This window comes from Mesoplodon mirus (assembly GCF_964341445.2).
Source record: "Mesoplodon mirus genome assembly, chromosome: 8".
NCBI lineage: Eukaryota > Metazoa > Chordata > Mammalia > Artiodactyla > Ziphiidae > Mesoplodon > Mesoplodon mirus.
Window position 1 is genome coordinate 23,583,696 of NC_138984.1, and position 25,512 is coordinate 23,609,207.

Below are 25,512 nucleotides of genomic sequence, written 5' to 3' on the forward strand. Positions count from 1 at the left end.
AAAAAAGGAATCATTTTAAAAAGAAACTTGCTCTATGGAGCATTTGATAACAATTGTTTGGAAGTGCTTCCCCTGCCAATATGTAAGGGTGACCACCTTTCAAAGTTATTGAGTCAAACTCTTAAAAATGTAGGAAAATAATTTTCTTCTTTGTTTTAAAATATTTGAAAACTTCTAGTTACTTTATAAAACCAACTGATCAACCTCAGGAGGAGAGAAATGCCTAGCAAATTTTAACAAAAATGCCATTGCATAACTGGATGAATTTGAAAATCCATTATCCAAATTGATAGCTCCAGACCATGATGCACTTTTTTTCTTTAGAGTTTTGTATCTTTGTGAGGGATCATTTGCACATCTGATAGTTGTTAAATCCAAGCATAGATCTGACTAATGAATCATTGAATTACAGTGTTAAACAAATATTTTTGAAAATTAAGAATATTGAATCATCTTTTCTTACTGAAATGCCATTTTAACACTATTCTGATTGCCAGTGAGAACCAACTAAAACTAGAGGCCGTAAAATAAAAATACAGAATTGTATACAGCCTGCTTCCTGACTCTTGCACTGACCAATTGGCTGATCTGAGCAACATATTTTACTCTTCTAAGCCTTTGTTTTTTCGGTTCCTAATACAGATGATAATGATGATTCCATTAAGCATTACATAGCTGTTACAGGTAAAATGATGGCACACAGTAGGTATTCAATAAGTGTTATCACTAAATCACCTCTTGGAATAGTGAGCTTTGGCACAAGAAGCCAAAGCTATAGTTATATTGAGTTTATATCAAGTATATATCAACTACTACCTTTAATTTTAAGATAATTTCTCTTTATGTCTGCTCCCTAGTAGACTGTGTGTATACTGAGGGCAGGGACTCTGTCACAGTCAACAGTCCAGAACCCAGGATATTGCCTGGCACAAAGATCTTCAATAAATATTACTAAGCTGAATGTGGATGAGGAATAAAACCTAGAGAGAGAAGGTACAATCTTTGCCTTTGTTTCCACATTTGGGCTTCTGAATATTGTCAGGCTCCTTTAAGAGTTCACCAGATAGCATCTGAGAACAACAGCCTAGGCAGGGTGAAGGTTGAACTGTGAAGTCCACAATGGGTTAGCACCACACAGGACCCAAGAGTAACTTTTTTGGTGAGTTCTCAGTTTTTTCACTTCATAGGAACTCAGAGTGATCAGTTACTGGATCTTTTGGCTACAGCTAAGTTGGGACAACACAGTATGCTGGACTAGAGCCTGCAGTTAGTCTAGGGAGCAAGACATGGACACCAAAGGCAGTCCAGGCCATGAACTCTGTGTGTCTGATTCATTGCAGGAGGCGAAATGTCAGCAACTCTGATCTTTGTCAGCCTAGCTCTGAACTCACAGACGTATTACTCATTCTATTCTATGTTTTACTGTACAGTGAGCACATTCTTTTTTTTCTTTTTTTCAAAAAAATTCTAAAGCCTTAATATTTTCATTGGACTTGTTAATGACTAATAATCTCGGCCTTTATTTTAAATAGGCTTCCAAATCATTGATGTATATTTGAATTTTTCATGTCCCTTTTTGAGAGGGCATTATAAGTTTTCATTAAATGTATTATATTATACATCATTTTCTAACAATATTACAATCTTCTTTTTCAATTTTAATAAAATAATTTTATTGTTTCATAACTTTGAGGAAAAATACTCTGCATGTAGTCCTATAAAACAGAACAATTTCATGGGTTTCCAAACTGCAAGCTATTTAATAGCCTCCATTTGGTAATTACAAAGATTTATACTCCTTTCCTTGTCTCCCACAAAATTCAGAGCCGATCTGTCCAGTTGACTTAGAGACTGACTTAGAGGTCTCCACATTCATTATCTTTGACAATAAGCTGTTAGATTAGGTTAATGATTTAAGACTAGTATATGTTTGGGAATGGGAGAAAGAGGTTTAAAACTAATTTATAGGAATATACTCCACTGGTCATTTTCATGTTTCATCAAAAAAAAAAAAATTTTTAAAAATGTCTCAATACTAGTTGATCACACTGAAGTGACAAAATGTTCTGCTTTTGTTTTACTGTGAAGGAAGTCATTCATCTCATTTTACATTCAGTCTTTCAGTATCACCTGACAGTTTACCATTTATCAAGGAATTAACATAATATAAAAGTTATAAAAAAGAAGAATACCAGAATACTACAGATGTAGCTGATATTACAAGTCTAATAATACCATCCATATCAGTATGTTGTACAGTTTTTACTATTACACAGAAAAAAACTATAGCTATCCTGATTACTTTTTTCAACATCTCATAATATTTAACTACAAAAATAAATTTATTTTTAACTTCTTCACAAATCATTGTGAAATAAAAAAGCTAATAATTTCATATTATATAAACAACATGTAACATGTACCCTTTAAAAACTATATATAAAATAAGAATTTTTAAAAATCTGGCTATTTCAAGGTTTTTTTTTTTTGTTTTGTTTTGTGATTTAAAAAAAATGAGGTAGATCTGAAACAAATCACCAGAACTGCTAACGCAACTTAAGTGAAATGATTCTGTTTAATTCTAGAGTTGCTGTCATATATTATTTGTAGACTTTTATAATAACATTTAGTTAACACCTTGCATTGTCTAATTATTAATAACCTAAATTAAATGAGTTTCCCTTTGTTTTACATGTTAATTCTATTTTATATAGATACCAATTTAAATATATATTTTTTAACATCTGGTTTGAAATATTTTCAGAAAATAAACTAATTAAATGAACTTCATTTCTAATCATTCATGTATTTACCATAATTTATGAACAACATTTTATTTATACCGAAGTATTTTAGAGTCCTTTCCCTAGTATTAATGACTATAAAGCTAACATGCATACTACTAATAAAATTGTAATCATACTATTAATAATAAAAATTTTAATTTGACATTAAAACCAAGTTGAAAAATATATATTAATATTATTAAAGAAATACAACCTTTTTATGGACATACATTCAATCCACATGCTATCCTGCTGTATGCTAAACGCCCTGTGCTGTGCTGAATCCCTCTTTTCTCCTGCTCTCGGACATGTTGTAGGAAATAAGACCAGTATACAAGGAGTTCCCAACAAGAGGTAGGAAGGCCACTGTCAATAAACAACTCTAGGCATTTAAGGCAGATACACGAGGCAACTTCTCTTTGTAAGAGCAGTTTTACTTCCAAGCATTAGTCCTCCAGTTTTTCACATGAAATAAAATAAATAAGAGACATGTTCTCTGATAACATTCAGTTATAGCACTCTGAGAGACAGACAAAAAAAAATCTGATATCAAAAGAAAATGAGCATAACATTTAGGTCACTACTAAATTAATATTTTCTCTGTGGGTTTTCCTTTACCAATGACATTTATACACATTTCACATGTAAGTATTTAGTCTAAATGCATTGAAAATCTTGCTTTTTCATTGATGCTCCATTAGTAGGAGTGAATTCTGTTGTACCAGGGTCTAAGCTATTTTAAAGCAAGGAGGAGGTTGTGGCACCTTTTTTTACCCAACAACAAATCATTCTGATTTTACTCTTAATTCATGGCTGATACACTTTTCCCACAGTGTCCCTTGACTGTTGCCCCTTGACATGCTGCAACATGTGAAGTTGTGTCTAAGGTATTTGTCATTCTACCATTAGCTGTTTTTCTATAATATGTGAACCTAAGGTCTCCTTGTTCTCTATTTATCCTAAATCAATTTGCCTCAGAGGACTAAATAGGGCCTCTCATAATGAACTTGGGTCCCCTGTTCATACTATCTGTATGTTCATTATCATATTCCTTTGTTGAAGTCAATCATGCTTTGTATACGGGAAGATAAATGGGAAAGATTACAAGTTGCATTTCTTTCCTGACTCACGAACCATAAAATATGGATTTTTTTTCTTTTTAGTATAGTCTCCTACATTATCCTCATCAAATGTTGCTAAGAACAAATATGGAGACCCTGTTTTGCATATTTTGGCATGCCTCAAATTACTAAAGTGTGTGCTCAGTTAGTTGTGTTTTCTCTTTCCCGAATCTTTAATCCCTTCCTCTCCCCTACCGTTAAGCAAATAAACATGCTGTCTCCTATTTGAACAAGGGAGATCTCTATTTGGATCCTACAGGTATAGACTTTTCTCCCCTTCATCTCCACAGCCAAATTCTTTGAAAGTGTAGTTCCCAAATTCCATCTCCATTTCTTCACATCTAATTCACTTCTGAAGCCACAGTAACCCAGGATTAACTACTTTTAACACTGAAAAATCCCACAATCCAGGAAAACTCTGTCTTAGCTAGATAAACTGGGACAGTTGTTCATCTTTAAACCCCTTTTCTTTCCTCCCATTATCTCCACATCCAATCACTCTTCAAATTGTAAGAGTTAAACCCCTTATCGTGAATCCATACTTTCCTTTATATTCTCACAGTCTCCTAGTTCAAATCTCATCTGCTCATAGCGTACTGTACAAGCCTCCTATATGAGAATGACTCCCTTAACTCTACTATCAAATTAATCTTTCTAAAAGGCTAACCTGATTATGTTACCCTGTTTGCTTAACATGCTTTAATAGACTCCTTCTGAAAACTATAAAATTTCAATCAGATACTTAATGATCTCGTCCTTGTCTATCTGTATACTCTTGCTTGTTTTTTCTTCCTCCTTCCTTAAGCTCTATTCAAACATATTATTACTCAGAATATGCTTTTGTACCCTCATACTTCTATGGCTTTGTACATGCACTGCTATTTCCTGGAATCCACCTTCTCGAGATTACCTAGTATATCCTACTTACACTCCAAATCTCAGCTCAAGCACAGCATCCTCTTGGGAGCCATCCACAGCCTTCTAGGCAGATAAGAGTTCTCCTTCTTGCTTTTCCCCTGAGTCTTGTATCCTCTTCCATTTTAACACATACCTCATTGCATTAAAATCTCGTTTCTCCTTTCTTTCCAAGCTACAAAGTCCTTAAGGAAAGGTACTATACGTTTCCCTGTCATATGTAATGTATCAGCAGAGTGTCTATCTCAATAAAAAATTGTTGCATTAAATGTTTAATGAATTACATTATTTTTATAGTCCTACTTTTAGGAGGCAGGGTACATAAAAGCACATAGACAAGATCTTGTAAATAGGAACTATTACCATTCTTTTAACCTACATGCCCCTGTACAATTACTTCATAAATTGTACCTAATACCTGAAAAGTGACTAAGAGTAACTGGACCTATCAAAATTGGAAAATGTGTTGATGATTTGCTTACCGTTCTTGCATCCCATGCAGACAGGGACTTATCTGCAGAACCTGTGAGAAGAATGTTGGAGCAAGGAAGAAACTCGATGCTGTTCACAGAGTCTGTATGTCCATACAAAGTGCATCTGCATCTTTCACTGTATAGAGAAACAGTAAGAGTTAAAGCTGTAGGACTTAGCGCTACATGTTTCTTATGCTGTCTATATAATGCTAACAAAGATAGTTCAAGTATCTGAGGCATAAAGTAGTTTTACAAGTGGCAAGATGTACAAAAATAACATTTTAAAAGGAGAGTTCTACAACCACCTTATATTCTAAGCACTTTATAGAATTAGCAGCATAAAACTGACTAAATTTAAATTACGTTCAATTTATAAAGTCACTTGGTAAAGCCATCTTTTTTTTTCTTTATTTTTTGCTTTATAACAAATTAAATCAGTTATACATATACATATGTTCCCATATCCCCTCCCTTTTGCGTCTCCCTCCCACCCTCCCTATCCCACCCCTCCAGGTGGTCACAAAGCACCGAGCTGATCTCCCTGTGCTATGCGGCTGCTTCCCACTAGCTATCTACCTTACGCTTGGTAGTGTATATATGTCCATGCCGCTCTTTCACTTTGTCACAGCTTACCCTTCCCCCTCCCCATATCCTCAAGTCCATTCTCTAGTAGGTCTGTGTCTTTATTCCTGTCTTACCCCTATGTTCTTCATGACATTTTTTTTCTTAAATTCCATATATATGTGTCAGCATACAGTATTTGTCTTTCTCTTTCTGACTTACTTCACTCTGTATGACAGACTCTAGGTCCATCCACCTCATTACAAATAGCTCAATTTCATTTCTTTTTATGGCTGAGTAATATTCCATTGTATATATGTGCCACATCTTCTTTACCCATTCATCCGATGATGGACACTTAGGTTGTTTCCATCTCCGGGCTATTGTAAATAGGGCTGCTATGAACATTTTGGTACATGTCTCTTTTTGAATTATGGTTTTCTCAGGGTATATGCCCAGTAGTGGGATTGCTGGGTCATATGGTAGTTCTATTTGTAGTTTTTTAAGGAACCTCCATACCGTTCTCCATAGTGGCTGTACCAATTCACATTCCCACCAGCAGTGCAAGAGTGTTCCCTTTTTTCCACACCCTCTCCAGCATTTATTGTTTCTAGATTTTTTGATGATGGCCATTCTGACTGGTGTGAGATGATATCTCATTGTAGTTTTGATTTGCATTTCTCTGATGAGTAAAGATGTTGAGCATCCTTTCATGTGTTTGTTGGCAGTCTGTATATCTTCTGTGGAGAAATGTCTATTTAGGTCTTCTGCCCATTTTTGGATTGGGTTGTTTGTTTTTTTGTTATTGAGCTGCCTGAGCTGCTTATAAATTTTGGAGATTAATCCTTTGTCAGTTGCTTCATTTGGTAAAGTCATCTTTATACTACCTCATTTATTCCTTATCATGAAATGACTACTTAAAAACTGTTCCTATCTCATAAAGGAATACACTGAGGAAGAAAACATTTCATAATATGGGAAGACCAGAGAAACTTCTTTAAGTTGCTCAGTCTCTCTTCCTCCCCCCTCCCCACCCCCGCCTCAGCTGCTTGGGCTTTATGTTAGAATCACCTGAGATAGTTTTATCAGATACTCCACCTCAAGTTCCAGACATTCTGTTTCACTGGATCTGAGATGGAGCCTGAACAGAAGTGGGAATTAACAAATCTAAACCCGTGGTTCTCAAAGTGTTTTACCCAGACCAACAGCATCAGCATCCCTTGGGAACATATCAGAAATGCAAATTGGGCTTCATCCCAAATCCACTGAATCAGGAACTCTGGGGCTGGGGCCCAACAGTCTGTGTTTTACAAGCTCTCCAGTTGATTCTGATACTCACAGAAGTCTGAGAACCACTGATCTAAATGATTAGAAATAACTCATAAGGAAAGACAACTGCAGCTTTGTCTTTTGCCATTTTATGAAAGGACTGTTTCTTAATGAAGCAGGATATATTCATAGAGCAGTATCATTTCTCATTTGTAATGCTTGATTGTCTTTTAATTAACTTTATTTATAAACTTACTTTAAAAATAGAGAAGAAACAGGATAATAAATTATGCTGAGAACAGAGGAGTCAATATAGGTACATTTCTAGTATGATAACCAGCTCATTAAGCTCTGATCAGCTGATGGCTGTCTGGCTTGAGCCATGCCATATGTGACAGTATGGTGGAGTGGGAAAAACTCTGTGATGGGAGCTGGTAGCCTGGGTTACCAAAGAGAAGTTATTAACCTCAGTGGCAGTAGGGGACCTTCTTGTGAGAATGAGATTACTTAATTTGATGCACTGAGAGGTCCAATCTAGCTTCGACAATCTGAGATTTCTGACCAAGGTTGTAAATGTAAAAGGCAAGGGAAGAAGTCAAATTGAGCATAACATCTAAGAACCGTTTGGAGCAAAGTTTGTTCCTCCTTACTTAAATTTTGGCTTTTTTGAGAAGTTAGAAAATATTAAGATTTATGTGGTTATGTATGTAAGTTACTCAGTTTTGCCCCTTGATTGAGACTTTTCATATCAAAGTGAAGTATTATAGTAATTAATGTCAGGAACAAGGAAATAAAATCAGTAAATTCATTAATCAGGGCCATTTTGTATCTGTTTCTTCATCTTAATATTTCTGAGAGAGACTGATAATATTTTGATCATTAAGGTTGATGAAAGGTCAATATATACCAGGGGTCAAAAACCATGGCCCATGGCTGGCTGCCTATTTTCGTAAAGAATGATTCATTGGAACACATCAATTTGTTTACATATGTCTATCACTGCTTTCCCATGACAACAGCAGAGTTGCACAGTTATGAGAGACCATATGGTTCACAAGCCTAAAATATTTAATACCTGACCCCTTAAAAATATATTTGGATATTTGTAAGTATGCTCAGATTTTGTTTATGACATTTTTTTGAGATGTGTGCTAAAACTTACAGGATAAATTATTTTCTTTTATTTTTAAAGAAGTACTGTTTTATGTAGAAATTTTTCCTGCTGTTTTCTAATGATTCTCAAAATATAAGTACAAAACATTTCTTTAAACGTTTATATTCCAAAGCACACTATATTGACATATCATCTTTAACTAATAGAGTAATTGCTCCAGATATAGGTCTATGACAGAGAAAGACAGATTGATTTCATAGAAAAATGAAAATTATATATTATATAATGTAGTAAATTATTAAATTAAATTATATAAGGAAGTCAAGTTTATTATTATAAAATATCATTCTCTAAAAAACATCCTCACATTAAGAAAATATTAAGTATGTTATATATTTCATTTATAGAAAGTAAAATTTAAAAAGGAAATGTTTATAATTATAACATGTTTATAATTCCTCCCATTTTTCTTTTATTCACCTACCAATTTTTTGAAATTATTTTGTTAATCTTACAATGTCAAAAATTATAACACATACATATGATCAGTAATCACAAATCCCAGTGTTGCTCAGTGCCTCCCATCCTCCTAGTGTTCAATTAATATCTATTTAAATTAATCCTCTGAACCCATACTTTTATATATTTTCTTGATTATTCAGTACTTCAAGAGCAATTCTGAATGGTTGTAATACCTTGGGACCATCAGTTATTCACCTCCAATGTTTGTGGAGGAATGTTTCACTGTCTCATACCAGGGGCAAAGTCTGAGGCCAGCCGAATCTCTCTTCCCTTTCCCGCCTAACTTCCTTTGTGGATGATTTGTTTTTTATACCCATAGCCTTAACAGTTCTTTTGCAAACACTGGAGTTCAGAAATTTCACCATGGCATGGCTTGATAGCAATTTCCATCATAGACTTTTGTTATTCTAGTAAATAATTATTCTTTCACTATATCTTTATATTTTTCTCTTCCATTTATTCTGTTTGTTTTTTTTCCCCCTTAATAACACCAGCTGTTTTATTTTGTCTCACTTTCCTCTACATTTAACATTTTCTCTATAATCCTTATATCCATATATATATATATATATATATATATATATATATATATAATTTCTTTTTCACACCTGTTCTTTATAATTCTTCATTGTGGTTATTTGTGTGTCTGTGAAGAGGGAGCAATCAAAAACCTTTATTTATGTTTTTGATTTCACTTTTTTCCTGATATTTCTCAGTCTGTTTTCCATCTGCATCTATTGTCTTATAAAATCATAATAAAATGCTTTAGCTCTTTTGATGTTCTATTTTATTATGTAAAATCAACTTGAGATATAGCATTTTGGGCTTCCCTGGTGGCACAACGGTTAAGAATCTGTCAGTTCAGGGGACACGGGTTCAAACCCTGGTCCGGGAGGATCCCACAGGCTGTGGAGCAATTAAGCCTATGCGCCACAACTACTGAACCCACGTGCCACCACTACCGAAGCCTGTCCACCTAGAGCCCATGCTCCACAACAAGAGAAGCCACCGCAATGAGAAGCCCATGTACCGCAACAAAGAGCAGCTCCCACACGCCACAACTAGAGAAAGCCCACGCTCAGCAATGAAGACCCAATGCAGCCAAAAATAAATAAAATCAAAATAAATAAATTTATAAAAAAAAGAAATACAGCATTTCTGTAATTTGACTGAAAATATAGAGGACTTTTTGCCTCAATTATTGGTAACTTTACTTATGTAATTCCTTGTGCACTGTATGATCTTCAGTGGAATTTGGTTTATATTCATTTATTCTTCAATTTTTACTATTCATCATCAGTTCTGGGTTGGTTTCTTTTTATTATGACTTAACATTATATGGGACAGCTACTTGCTAAAGATTAATGGCAAAAGGAGGGAAATTAGATTTAGGTTAACTCTAATTTCTAATCAGATTTGCTGTCTTCCCAAAAGACTTCTCACTGAGTGTGTTACTGGCTTCATTCCTGAAGTTCATCTTTCCTCCACTTTTATATTTTAAAGTACGGATGTAGCTTGTTGCCAAACCTCTCAAGTCACAGGCTCTATATTAACTCTAAAGGCCCCTGTCTCCCTTACCACCCTCAACCTGCCTCACCTCTGGCAGTTTCCTTGATCTCCTTTATCCAGCAATAAAAATGTCTTGCTGGGATTTGTGCTACGATGATAAAGTAACCAGTACTGTGCCTCTCCCTCCACAACAAACAACTGTAAAATGACACAAATTATATGAGGCAATGGTTTTCTGGCACTGGACTAAACACAGCACAGGATGGGAATCCTTGAGCAAAGAAAAAAATTCAAAAAGCTCCATGACCTCCCTGACTTTCTGCTTGGAAGCATTTCCCTGCTATCAAATATAGTAGTAGAACCCCAGTAGATTTGAAGTCTCTGAGCCAAGAGGAAATGGGAATAGTTTGACCTGCTGCTCTGCCTGAAATCTGCAGTGAAGGGTATGTGAGAAAAGGGAGCTGCATGGGAAATGGCAGTAGTTTGCACGGGGATTTGCTGTGAATTGTTGGCCAAGGTCTAGATGGCATTTCTACAGAGTAAGACTCTACAAGCCCTGTGTGGTTGAGTGCCGTACGATGATTCCAGAGACCAGGAACTGTTGGAAGACACTGGACTTTAATCCCAACCAGGGTGGGTTGCGTGCTGTACAGTGATATCAGAGACCAGGTACTGATGGAAGACACTGGACTTTAATCCCAACTAGAGTGGAGAGAACTCAGTAGGCACCTCAGACTTTCAGTTGTGACTACAGAAAAGCACCCACCATAGGAGTAAGGGTCAGGTTCATGAATTAAGTTCAAAATCAAAATAGACTTGTCCTTACCAAGAATAAAACTAAGCCTGAAAGGGCAAAAATGATCTGCCTAAAATTAAACAGATTGCCAGAACAGAACTCACTACCTTTTGTAGAAAGACCACTTAATATAGACTCTCTACAATTTGCTATTAACAACATCCAGCATATAATTTAAAAAAAAATAGTACACATGTGAAGAGGTGAAAAATGTGACCCATAATCAAGTAAAAAGCTCAGTAGTAGAAACAGACCCTAAGATGAATCGAATGTTGGTAATCAAAGACCAAGACTTCAACCATATATCATAAGTATGTTTAAGGATCTAAAGAAACAGTTATAATGGGTGTACAAATAGAGATTCAGACAATAAATGGAAACTATAAAAAAAAGAATTGATAAGTATAACACATGAAATAAAGTTTATTGCATGAGCAAAATAGCAAGTTGGATACTGCAGAAAAAAGGATCAGTGAACTTGAATAAGATCAATAGAACATACCTAAATTGAAGAACAGAGAAAAAATATTGAAAAACCATAGACAGAGCCCCAGCCATCAGTGGGGATAATCGCATGGTCTAACACGGGAATAACAGGGTTTTCAGAGGTGGTGGGTAGGTGTAGAGGAGGAGGGAAAGAGAAAAGGGTTAGAACATTTTTGAAAGAATAGTGGCTAAAGTGTTCCCCAATTTGATGAGAAATATCAATGTACAGATCCAAGAAGCTCAGGAAAATCCAAGCATAATTAAGAATAGACAGAACACACCTAAGCATATCATAGTAAAACTGCTAAAAGCAAAATCTAAAACAAAAATCTGAAAGTCACAATCAATGAAAGAAACATAACATGTAGGAAACAATGATGCCAATGGCAACTGACCTCTCAAAAGAAACAATAGACAGAATACAATAAAACAACATTTTTAAGGGCTGAAAATTCAATAATCAGTTAAAATACCTTCAATAATGAAGATGGAACAACTTTTCAGATAAATGAAAGGTGAGAAAATTCATCACCAGCAGATCTTTCCTATATGAATGCTGAAGAGAAGGTATTCAGACTGAATGGAAAGGACACCAGATGGAAACATCTATATACAGAAAAAATATCATCATCTGAAATGATAAATATATGGGTAAATGTAAAACATTTTTTTCTAATTTTTAAAAGATATCTGGCTAAACTAAAAATACCATCATTGTACTGGACAGTGTTTTAAGTACATAAAGGTAAAATACAAGACAGCAAAATCACGAAGATGGGGTAAACATGGAATTACACTGTTTTAAGGTCCTTACATATTAGATGAAGTAGTACCATATTAACTCATTAGATTATGATTAAAAATAATAAATTGTTGATTATTACAACAACATACTTTAATCTCAATAATACTGAATAAAAGAATCCAGATAAATGTCTATGTATCATATAATTAAATTCATATGAAGTTCAAGAACAGACACTCTATGGTTATAGAAACCAGATAGTGTTTGCTATGGGGAGTTGGCTTTCATTAGATGAATGGGAAATTTCCTGTGGTCATAGAAATGGCCTATATCTTCATTAGTTTTAAAGGTATATACCTTGGTCAAAACTCATCTAATTGAACACTTAATAAGCTGCCTATTTCACTGTATATAGTACCTTGACTAAACAATTAAAAATAAATAATACTTTTCAGAATACTTTTTCCTTCTGGCTTCACTCTCCTGGTATGTGGGACACAATAACTACTTAACATACATTTCTGTGAATAATTGAATATTTATAGTGTTCCTATTCTCTTATCAAGTACATCTCCATATGTGCATGTGTCAATTGCATGCATCCTCATAGATAGATAAAGAATCTTTAATATTTGGAATAGCTATACCATTAACATATATATCTCTGTTTTCTAAAGACATGTATAACATAGTTACTGGGAAGTCTTTTACGTTTAATTAAAAAGGAAATATAAAGAAATAGACAAACAAAAATCCACAAAAGATTTAACAGAAAAAATGAGAGAAAATAAAATACAGGTAACTGCATAAAAAAGATCTGTGAACAGCATCAGCAAAATATTAAAGAATGATTACTATTTCTAACCTCCTGTGAGTTATTACTGAAAGATAGTTCCACCTCTGACAAAGTTAAGCATTGCTATTTGCAAGTAGTTCATTAGTGGTAACTTTTTTAAAGGCTGTATTTATTAAATAGAATAAACCTGAATAGAATTTCTATTATTTTTTAATTGAAGCATTTCAACCTATAAATAAGTATGCTCTTACCTTAATCTTTTTTACATACAGAATTTGCCAAAAAACTAAAAAGTCTCCTATTTGCAAAATCTGGTAGTATTTTTAAGGCAAATGCAACAGTATTATAAATATGACTATATCTGTTTCATTGCAATGAAGATCTAACAAATACACATACCCAGAAAATGTATGATTTAGAAATGTGTGTCCTTACATATTATGTGCACTATTGTGTCCTTACATATTATGTGCACTGTTGCACTGTGCACATTCACAATTGATATTCAGGCTTTGTCTGTTTTCATTAAAACCCAATTTAATTATTTGGGAGTGTATTCAGTTATGGTAGTGGGATAGAGGGAGAGGTTCCTCAATGATATATTCTAGCGCACATAGTTTCCCAAACAAAAAGAAAAAGCTGGGTCTTCATATAGCTTAAAGGAAGAAAGAACTGCTCAAGGGGCAAGAAATCTGCTCACAAGTCACTTGTTTAATGTGTGGGGCATTCCAGGTAGACAGGCTGCAAGAGCAGGCTTGTAAGAGATTAATTAGCTGCCAGAGAAGGAAGTCCCATTCAGAACTATTTGCAAGGTGAAAATGGACTAAAGTGATGGAGCATGACAGCACCACAAGGGATGGAAATTATTTGTATATTTCCATCAAAAACATAAACACTGAAGCCTGATGCAATTTTATCTCTCTTGCTCTGTCTGCTGTTTTCTTATCATTTTTGTAGGGAGAAGTTAGTTCACAAGAAAAAGCCCTTTATTAACCCACCTCCTGCTTTTACTTTATTTCCCCTTTTTTCTTCTCTCTCCTTGCCCCCTTGATTCAATTTATTAGTCTGGTAACTGAAGGATGAATATTTCTCTGAATTTTGAACTTGCTATAAAACAAAGTGATCTGCTCTTCTAGAGCAGATGCCTTTTCATTTAAAATGTATTTCCCATTTGTAACTTGTAAGAGGGCACCGTTTTAATACACTTCTCCCTTGTGAGGCATTAAATTTTAAAGGTCTTATTTCCTTTGGTGTGTTTGCTGTAACACTATTAATATTGGATATGAAACTGTACTTTTGAAACTTCAAGCTTGTATGAACTTTCAGATCAACGAAATGTGGTTAATGGAATTATGGAACATTTACAAAAGGCAGCAGCAACATACATTCAAGTGAATATGAAGAAAAAGGGTAAAAATTTTACTATCCTTGTTTTGAAAAAAAATACTGGAATTCATTACCTTATTAACCCTTACTAAGACCTGAATTTTATTTCATTTTATTTATTTACTTAGTTTTTACTCTACAGGTTTATTTCAAAAATTTAGTAATTCTGGCAATTCCTTTGCTTCATAAAGAGCTGAAATTAATAGCAAGAATACTTACATTCTCATTTTGTTTTACAATGCATTTCATCATTTTCCATTTGGCAGCATCTTATTTGTCCTCCTTTTTTGTCTCTAACCCTCTAAAAGGGCAACTCATGTCCCTACATTTTTTTTTTCATTTTGTACTTGAATGATAAAATCTCTCTTAGTTTCTTAACTCTTTACAATAAATCTTAAAACTTCCCCCATATTATTGCACCAGGCTTTAACTAGGAGAAGATTATTCCTGATCCCATCTCTTTTATTTTTTAAAAGTTTTTATTGGAGTATAGTTGATTTATAATGTTGTATAAGTTTCTGCTGTACAACAAAGTGAATCAGTTATACATATACATATGTCCACTCTTTTTTAGATTCCTTTCCCATATAGGTCACTACAGAGTACTGAGTAGAGTTCCCTGTGCTATACAGTAGGTCCTTATTAGTTATCTATTTTATATATAGTGGTGTGTATATGTCAGTCCCAATCACCCAATTTATCCCTCCCCTCCCCTTTCCCCCCTGGTAAACATAAGTCTGTTTTCTACATCTGTGAATCTATTTCTGTTTTGTAAGTAAAAGACCTGGATTTTAAATAGTATTTATGTAATTGAGCCAACATATAATGATAACATTTATCACAAGGCTTATCTGAAATAAAAATCATTTGTGAAATACTTAAATCTAATAGGCTAACATGAGCATAAGTGAAACATATTTAAATCGTCATACTACAACTATAACATCCAAGTTGAATGAGTGATTCCTCCCACCCCCATCATATTTTTAAAAGTTTATACATAAGCTATTTTAAAAATCCATCTGAATTTCCATCTCAGTAAGGCAAAGTTCTCCAGTGACATCTAAGTTTTGACTTAAAAAGTTAACATTTTAATTAATGTTATTTTATATTACTCAAATAATATAAAATCCTTTATTGTGCAACAGTTTCTTTGTGAACATAAAATTCAATTGAACATTTAATGGAGGGAGTGATATTTCAATAAAATCTACCAGGGATTATACCACAAACCCTATCTTAAAGTTCACCATAATCTACTGTGAAAGAATAATCTATTATGTGGTCTGAGTGTCTCAGCCAGGAAGGAGCATCAATAGGCCACAGCTCCTAGACAAAAAAAAAAAATTTTTGACCAAAACCCTTGACAATAAATACACTATCTGAGAATTACCCCCAAATGGTAATAAAACCCCACTCCACATATGTAAAGGGCAGATTCCCGGCAACCTCAAGTACCTGGAATGCATCCAGCATTTGGGGGAATAAAAGCAAAAGATGAATAAATAAAATAACCATAATTTAGCTGGGGACTTGCTCAGAGTACCCTCAAGTCCTCACTCAGAGTTGTTAAATAGTCACCTGAACTGTTTTTGCAAAGGGTGTGAGTACAGGGCTGGGGTTACAGAGGCTGGAGTGCCCACTGATAACAGTGAGGAAAAAGTGGACGCTCGGCAGTACATGGCAGTAAACTGAATAATGGAAAAAATTAAAATAAAAAGACTGAATTTTGAAATGGCAAACTGAGGCAAATGAATGAAAACAAAAGCAAATAACTATATTTGAACAGTTTCTATTACATTTAACACTGTAGTTTAAGTTGATATCTATTGAACATTTATTATTCTAAGTAATTTGCACAACTTAACACTGTGAACTGTAGTTGGCCCTCATTATTCAAGGATTCCTTATATGCAAATTGCCTGCTTGCTAACATGTATTTATAACCCCCAAATCAATGCTCAGCAGGCATACACATATGTGGGAATACAGAGCAGCAACAAAATTGAGCCACATTACATGCACATTTCCAACTGAGGTCCAACTAGGCCATGCTCTGCCTTCTTGTTTCAGCTCTCATAACTTAAACAGTGTCCTTTTTGCAGTCAATTGAGTGCCATCTTTTTTGCATTTTTGTGTTTTTCTGGTAATTTTGGTGATCTTGCTGTTTAAAATGGTCACTGAGTGCAGTTTTCCTGCAGTTAGATCAGTCTTTACAAGAACTTTGGCTTCTAAAAATCCTAATTAAACTATTTAATATCTTGTTTTTTATATACAAAGAGGTCAAAAGGGTTGTTTTGAAGGACATCTTTCTTAGAAAAGGGCTTTAAAGAAAAAAGGAAATAAATTAGGTTTAAAGATGATTGTGATCAACCTCATTAACTGTAAATTGATCAATAGATGTAACATTAAATAATTTAAACACAAAAGCCATTTCTGAAATCATCTATTTAGACTTCTCTCCAAAATATTTAAATATATTAAATTTAAACATATTAAGATCACAAGTAGCCACAGTGATACTTTAAAGCTTACACCTCTTTTCCTTTCCATGTCAATTCCCCAAAAGAGATCTTAGTCAGAAACCAGATATCAGGAATGGGAAAAGTCAATGATAAAAGGCAAGATCTCTAGTCACAGAAGCATGGCTGTAGGAGAGTAGGGCTCCCAGCAAAAAGCAAAGCAGAAAGGAGAGAAAGCAGGGCTAGAATGAGGGGAAAAAAATCCTTAGAACATCCAGGGACTGGTTTTTTTGAGAAAAGAAATTTCAATCCAGCTGTTTCCTCATACTCAGAGCTTTCATTAAAAACTCAGTGTCTTCTGATCACAAAGGGGTACAAAGCTGAATCTGTCACATTATCCTGCTCATTCCCTTCATAGCACCAATTGCTAAGTGAAATTAACTTGACTACTTATGTCATTGTACCCTCTCCCCACCATTAACTCTGCCTAGAGTTGTACACTCCATGAGGACTCTGGCCTTATCTGTCATGTTCTGTGGCTGAAGAGTAGTACATAGTGGGTCCAAAGTCAATAATAATTTATTTTTATTAATGAATCTGCAAATCTTCATTGTTTGTGAAGAGACACCATTACTTCCCAGTATTTAACCCTCAATCCAATATCCTTCTCTTTCAACTTAATTGTCAAATATTGAATATATTGTTTAAAAATAAACTGAGTTTTATGTTGATTTCAATTAGCTAAAAATGAAAGGATTGTATGATCAACACAAATGATCCAAGAATTAATTCCCCCTGAAGGAGCTTTAGAAACTGCCAGTATTTTAGTTTCTATTTTCTCATCTAAAAGCAGAATTTAGTTAGCATAAACTTCTGATCTTAATTCACAAGCTTACTCTTAGGAATGAAAGCTTTTTAAAAGTATTAAGCTGAAAAATCTTATGTTACTATCCTTGATGGTATCAATCTGAGGATCCCATTTTTCCACTGTGTTACTTTAAAATGTCTGTAAAAATGAGTACTTTTAAATGTTTGGATTAGGATAGAACTACTGGTAAAGAAAATGTGAGAAAGTATTTTATCAGGGAAACTTCAGTTGTGCCATATATGTTATTCATGGCAGAGAGAGGGAAGTTAGGAGTTGTGAAATGATTCCTGTCTAGGCTTTGAGTATGAGTACCTCCACAGTTCTCTCAAACTCTGGATGTGCTTTCCCTGACACCCTTACACTTCCTTGAGGCTTTCCTGGACTCGTCCTCCATGAAAACCCCACCTGAAAATGATCCATGCTGCTCGCCAAATCCCTTAGGGTATTTTTCTTTGTTTCTAATACATATTTACACTTGGTGGCTTTTCCACTTCATAATTCTTGGGTCAGGCAGGCTTTGGTGAGCAACAAGTTAATTTAATAAATTAATCTGTGCTAATGAAATGAGAAGGATGCATGAGAAGGCTTCCTTTAAACTAATATCCTCCCTCCCATTTCTCTTGGGCCCATTTCACCTAAGTGTATTTTTAAGTTACCTTCTAAATGTTTTCATAAATACTATATAAAAACCATAATAAAGTCCTTTCTTTCTTCTTCTTACAGAAGAAGTAATTCTAATTGCAGGAATATTAGTCCATATAAGAAAATAAACAAATAAGATAGATAGTAAGCTGGTGGGAAAATAAATATTCAGGGTCATGCAGGACCTTGTAATAACCTTTAAATTATATGATTAAGTCACTTGTCTGTATTTGGATCTGTTCTTGATTATGGAAATAATTTTGCTCTATTGATATCTTTAAACAAGGTATATCCATTTTATTTCCTATATGTTACAACTGTAATATGGAGAATACAATTCAGAATAGAGGGCACTTAAAAGCAGCTATGAATGTGTAAGCAAATCAGTCAGATCGGTCTCAGATTCAGTGAACAGAGATACTTTAATAGTAATAGTAGTAATTACTTTCTACTTGCACCTTAGTCTTCTAAACAACTTGAAAATTATTTTCTCTCTCTGAGATATCTATCTAAATAATAGCTGGATTATAAGAGACATGACTTCTAAAAGGATCTCATTTTTTATGTGTAACAAACTAATTAATGAAACTTTGATCATCTTGTTGATCATAAAGAATTAAATACCACAGGAAGGATTTGAGGTAGCAGATTTTAAAGGATATTTAAAGAATATGTTTTCTTGCCACAACTTCATTTATTCAATGGTCTCTACCTCTCATATTGAAACTGATGTTCTCTCTTTTCTTGGTCATTCATCTAGTAGTCCATTAAAATGTCACCTAAGGTGTGTTTCTCCTCTTTATTAAAATGAATTATATATTAGGGCTCACTGCATTTTACTGCCACCGTTATGGCTACTCACACCTCCTCCTCATAAAATCACACAAATGCTGAACTAACTAATGCTTTTAAAGAAAACTACCTTCTGTAAAGAATACATTAAACCAAATTTGAGAAAAGACACACATGGTTTTCTTTATAACATCATATTGCACTAACTTTTCCTAACGTCCATCTGCTGTTTTTCCACCTCAAATTGATTTGTTAGGATCTGAATATGTTGTTGGAAAAGTTCTGCAGGATACTACGGATTATTATAAAGATAATCATAATAATAATCATTGCCTTGGTTGTGTGATGGAATGTCACGCACCTAAAGATGAGGTTCATAAACAAAACGCCATTTGTAACCCTCATTTACCGTGTGCTTTTTACCTCTCATACTTGATGTGTTCAAATCAGGGACAGAATTTTGTAGTGAGGACCCATATACAAATACAGTAAAGTGGCCAGCTTAATATATTAAAATGCCATTTTGCTTCACGAGGTTATAAATATGTCCTATTGTGTCTTTATATTTTATGACCTCTATTTTATTCCTTGGTAAATTCATATATGACATATCCAATCACTCACGTCAAGAATTTAAAACTAACAGCATTTCCATAAAGAAACACATACTATATATATATATATATATATATATATATATATATATATATATATATATATATATATTTTTTTTTTTTTTTTTTTTTTTTTACTATATTTCACCTTTGGATTCAGGATCTTTCTTAAATAAAACCTGGAATTTATGTGAGAAAATATTGTTTTCTTATTAAGCATATCTTTCTTAAAGAGTGATAGAGATATATATGGAATCAGTACTTCTTTCACTTAAACTTGGATTTCCCCTGCTTTTCTGGCCTGGACCTGGAACTGGACTCAATATGGGTTCAATTTCCAGAATAGAAATTGGGATTGAATACTGTATATGGTTGTAAGGCAGTGCCATTAAAATTATGCTTTAGGGTATTTAGTTTTTCTTAAGAACAATCATAATCAACAAATTATTTATATTTATGGAAATATAACAGTCCTGTTAAAATTACTTGATCCATTCCACTGAATCATATAAATATGGCAATATCTTCTGTACTATGTGATTGGTTCATTGACCTTGATGCTTTCTGCTCAGAGGAGTGGGTCTATGTGTCAATCTCAATCTTCCAATTTATCTCTCCTCCTACCCTTACCCTCCAGTAACCCTAAGGCTATTTTCTATATCTGTAACTCAATTTCAGTTTTGTAGACAAGTTCATTTGTAGCCTGTTTATAGATTCCACATATGAGTGATATCATATGATATGATATTTGTCTTTTTCTGTCTGACTTACTTCACCAATAAAAATTTTCCAAAAAATACATAGCTTTCAGACTCAGGAAGACAAAGTTAAAATGAGAAATTTTACTTGCGATGTGATCTTAAATGACAAAATCTTACTGAGCCTTCCTATCTCTTTCAGCAAAGAGTGGAAAAGAGAACATACATCTCAGGGTTGTTGTAAGATTAAGTGAGATAATATATAAAAAGCCTATAGTACTGGCTAGAAAAATACCAATTTTTCCCAACAATTAGCAGCATAAACTATGAAGAATGTAGGATAATAGAATGACAAATTTTGTTGTGAAAATAAAAATCAAATTAGACATCTTACACCTGACCACACTTTTGTAAACGGCCTCTTCATTACACTCTGTTGCCTCTTTTAAAATAATAATAATAATAAAATAAAATGCCAAAAAAAGAGTGGGTCTAAAAAGACTTCCTCACAAATTTCAAAATTAAATAAATATGTCTTCTATATAATTCTGTCCTTTGGGTGTTAGCAGCAGCTGTTCCCTTCAGGGTGTCATTCTCTGTAAACTGTCTCTCAGTCTCATGCTGAGCATACTCCTCTGTTTAAATGAGGCAGTGAAGCAGCTCAAACTCTGCTTGCTTCAAGCAAACATGATCTGCCTGTGCTTGTGCCTGTCACTTCTTAGCTCATTATGTTGCTGTTAGTTTAGCTTGAAGTATTTTGTTCATCCTTTGTGTATGGCCACCCTCCTTCAGATCGCCACATAATTGTTTTCTCATTTCAGGTGCCATCCATTTTTATTACATGACTGGTCAGCACGGCTGAAAGGTGATAAGGATGACTTATATTCCCATTAGACATCTGTACTGTAAGGCCAACTTTTTTTTTTTTTCTTTTTTGCGGTACACGGGCCTCTCACTGCTATGGCCTCTCCCGTGGCAGAGCACAGGCTCCGGACGTGCAGGCTCAGTGGCCATGGCTCACGGGCCCAGCCGCTCCGTGGCATGTGGGATCTTCCCAGACAGGGGCACGAACCCATGTCCCCCGCATCGGCAGGCGGACTCTCAACCACTGTGCCACTAGGGAAGCCCAGGCCAACTTTTATATGATTTTGTTTTATCATTTGTATATAGCATCATTTATACATGATAGAAATATCAATCGATGCATATAAATGTGTCAATTATTCCTGACAAATCTTGATTTCAGGCTTATATAATTAACACTTCTTATGTTCAGCTAAATAACTTATTACACAATTTTTTGTCCCCCATAGTTGGTACTAGTTTGTTTAATTACTTCATACAGTAATTCTTAATTCTATAAAATCTATGCATTGAAAAACAAATATATTTAATGCTCCATTTATTATACAGAAAGAAAATAGATAATAATTTTTAAAGTCAATGTATTTTGGTGTAACTCTGAAAAGAAATAAATAGCAAGTAATTTGTAACCAAATATTGTGTTTGTCAAAGTGTAAATGATTAGGCTCAACTACATTAGGAGACATAATCATGGAACCAGAAGCTCACATCCATGGAATTGCCATGGTTGCAACTGCCATAAATGCAAACTGTTAAGGTGTGCTGTCTAGGAGAACTCAAATTCAAGTGGCCTTACTCCCACTGAGGTAATTTTATGCAATGGTAGAACACTCTTGGTCATGTTTCAATACAAATTTAGTTAAATATTCCCTTGATTTACAAAGTAGTTGAATTCCTGAAAAACAATATATACTAAAACTTTGTAAATGACGCTTTGGTTTATTTTCAATGTGAAATTGGGTCTAGGGTAAAAATAAAAATTTAAAAGGATTATCAACAAGCTTTTTCTTTCAACTTCATGAATATACATAGGGGAATTTGGAAGTCATGAAGCACATAAAAATTTTGTTCATTACGTAGACTGTTCTACTCAGCAAGATGTACGGCATGCCTGGCCCCAATTACTTCAGTCCCCATGAATCACTGAAATAAGAAAAAAACTTTTTGTGATTTATCAAAACATCCCTTTGGGAGTTGCACTGCCCACCATCCTGGTGAACCACTGACTTAATGATTAGTTTGACTTTGTCATTTGTTCTTACTTCTCAATGCATTGCCCAGAAAAGACTCTGAAACCCAAGCACTGAAGATTCCAAGAAAGCCAATTCTGTATTTATTACTGCTCTCCTTTACATCACTTTAAAATATAAACTGGTTGCAGTTGGGTGCTTGACTCATGGCTGTCTCAGCTCCAGTAGTTGGAGTACCAGGAGAAGTTGGCAAAGCAGCAGGAGACAAGTGAGGGTTACCAGGAGGACCAGGATGTGGGAAATATATGGAGTCAGATGAAGAAATGAATGTGAGGATGGTAAACCAAAGAAAGGTAAGAACAGCAGGATTTAGGGAAGGAAGAAGCTGGGAAAACCCTCCACCTGCTGCCATCCCTATAACGTACTACTTTTGTTGTTTCCATCATTCAAGCTCATCATGGGAAAAATGGGTTATGTAACAAAATTCCACAGTTGTTTTAAAATTTCCATATAGAGGTTTTTTTTTTTTTTTTGTGGTACGCGGGTTTCTCACTGTTGTGGCCTCTCCCGTTGTGGAGCACAGGCTCCGGACGCGAAGGCTCAGCGGCCATGGCTCACGGGCCCAGCTGCTCCGCGGCATGTGGGATCTTCCCGGACTGGGGCATGAACCTGTGTCCCCTGCATTGGTGGGCGGACTCTCAACCACTGCGCCACTGGGGAAGCCCTAGAGTATTTTTTTGAGCGACTTCTTAGAGAAATGGTGAATGAATAGATTGCAAAAAAGTAATTAACCTTTCAGTTTCTAATATGATTTTTCCCTACAGTGTAACTCGAGTATTTTGGCTAAGGGAAATTTATCACCTGTATTCAAATATAATAATATTCAATTGTAAATATAAATCACATTTCTAGACATATTACTTAATTTTTATATAAACTTCAATTGGGGACCATATATATATATCATTTATACCCCTTATCTGTCTATAAAGGTGATAAGAATTTGATTTTTCCCATCAGGAATGATTTCTGCTAAAAGTCATATCTTACTTGGACATAATGATCCAGATATGACTGTTCTTGGTTGAAGTCAACTATGAAGACTTGAGAATTAGTTGAGTCATGTGGAGTAGGTATTTCTACTAAGGGCACGCTCAAATGAATTTATTAAATTGGAGCTTTAGAAACAAGAGAATATTTTTAAAAAATAGAACACCCCATGATAACATACCAGGTGATAATGCAAATGTAGATACAGTGCAATTGACATTTGCTATTTCTCCTGCAACCTGGGCTAGAAAAAGCTCTTATCTTCTATATGGTAGCTTGGAAGGGATATAGAGAAAAGGATAAGGATAGCCAAGCAAACATTAAGGAAATCTCTTAGAAAATGAGGAAGCAGAAGGAGGCATACTCTGTCCTCAGTTTCCACAGGCCAAATCTACAGAGACTGAGTCCACAAAATAAGCACTAACCAGGGAATCATTCTCACTGTCCTAGTAGTTTCAGCCCATTATTGAATCCAGTATCATCCCTGTATCCAGCATAAATTTGGATACAGCATTCAAACCCCTACAATTGCTGGCATGCTAGCTAAACAGTCCTGCCTTGGCTATTTAATAACTGCAAAAATAGGACCCTCTGCTTTACACAATTGAATTATTTGTTCGCATTTACAAAAAATATTTCTGGGATTTTTCTAGGAATTGCATTCAACTTGCATATCAATTTGTGGAGAATTGACATCTTTATTATATTGAGTCTTTTAAACCATGGACATGGTCTGTCTCTCATTTATTGAGGTCTTCTTAGATTTATTTCTTTAGTATTTTGTAATTTCAGCATTTAGATTTTGTACTTTTTAAAATTCATACCAATGTATTTCCATTCTTGGAGCTATTGTGAATAGGTTTTTAAAAAGTTATTGGTACAACTGTACATTGCTATTATAATCTTATAAGGTTGTTTTTATTTGTTGACCTTATATTCCACAATTTTGTTGAACTTTATCCCACAATTTTAATATGTTGTGCCTTTATCCAATCAGATTATATATAATTCCCCTGTGATTTATTCTTCTTTGACACTTGAGATATTTAAAGTGTTTTTAAATTTCAAAATATTTGGAGATATTCCAAATACCTTTCTGTTACTGATCTCTAATTTAATTCAGTTTTGTACCAGAAATACACTCTGATTTAAATCATTAAAAATGTATTGATCAACAGGAATAAAGACACAGACCTACTAGAGAATGGACTTGAGGATATGGGGAGGGGGAAGGGTAAGCTGTGACAAAGTGAAAGAGCGGCATGGACATATATACACTACCAAACGTAAGGTAGATAGCTAGTGGGAAGCAGCCGCATAGCACAGGGAGATCAGCTTGGTGCTTTGTGACCGCCTGGAGGGGTGGGATAGGGAGGGTGGGAGGGAGACACAAAAGGGAGGGGATATGGGAACATATGTATATGTATAACTGATTAAATTTGTTATAAAGCAAAAAAAAATGTAAAAAAAAAAGCTAATAGAAAATGTAGAAAATAGATGAATGTCTTTACAAAAAAAAAATGTATTGATCTTGTTTTATGGCCCAACATACAGTCTATCTTGGTGATGTTCCATGTATATGTAAAATGAATATGTATTCTGCTGTTGTTGGGTGGAGCACTCTATAAATCTCAATTAGGGAAATTTGGTTTGTATTGTTTTTCAGGTTCTCTATGTCTTTACTGATTTTCTGTCTATTCTGTCAATGACTGATAGCATGCACTTGTATGAATGACTGCTGTTTATATAAATGGGTGGCACTTATCCCACTACTTATCTATTTGTTTCTTACAGTACAACCATCTCAGTTCCCTATGGTTATAATCCCTTTCTTCTCCCCTTTCAGTTGGCTA

General features: G+C 34.5%; 1 protein-coding gene across 1 annotated transcript in view; it reads right to left on the bottom strand.

The window, feature by feature from the left end:
- Positions 1–25,512, bottom strand: part of SPAG16 (sperm associated antigen 16) — an 850,722-nt gene that overhangs the window by 331,068 nt on the left and 494,142 nt on the right. Inside the window, exon 13 of the mRNA XM_082631278.1 lies at positions 5,305–5,431. Coding sequence (XP_082487404.1) covers positions 5,305–5,431 — 127 coding nt within the window. The remainder of the gene's footprint in view (positions 1–5,304; positions 5,432–25,512) is intronic.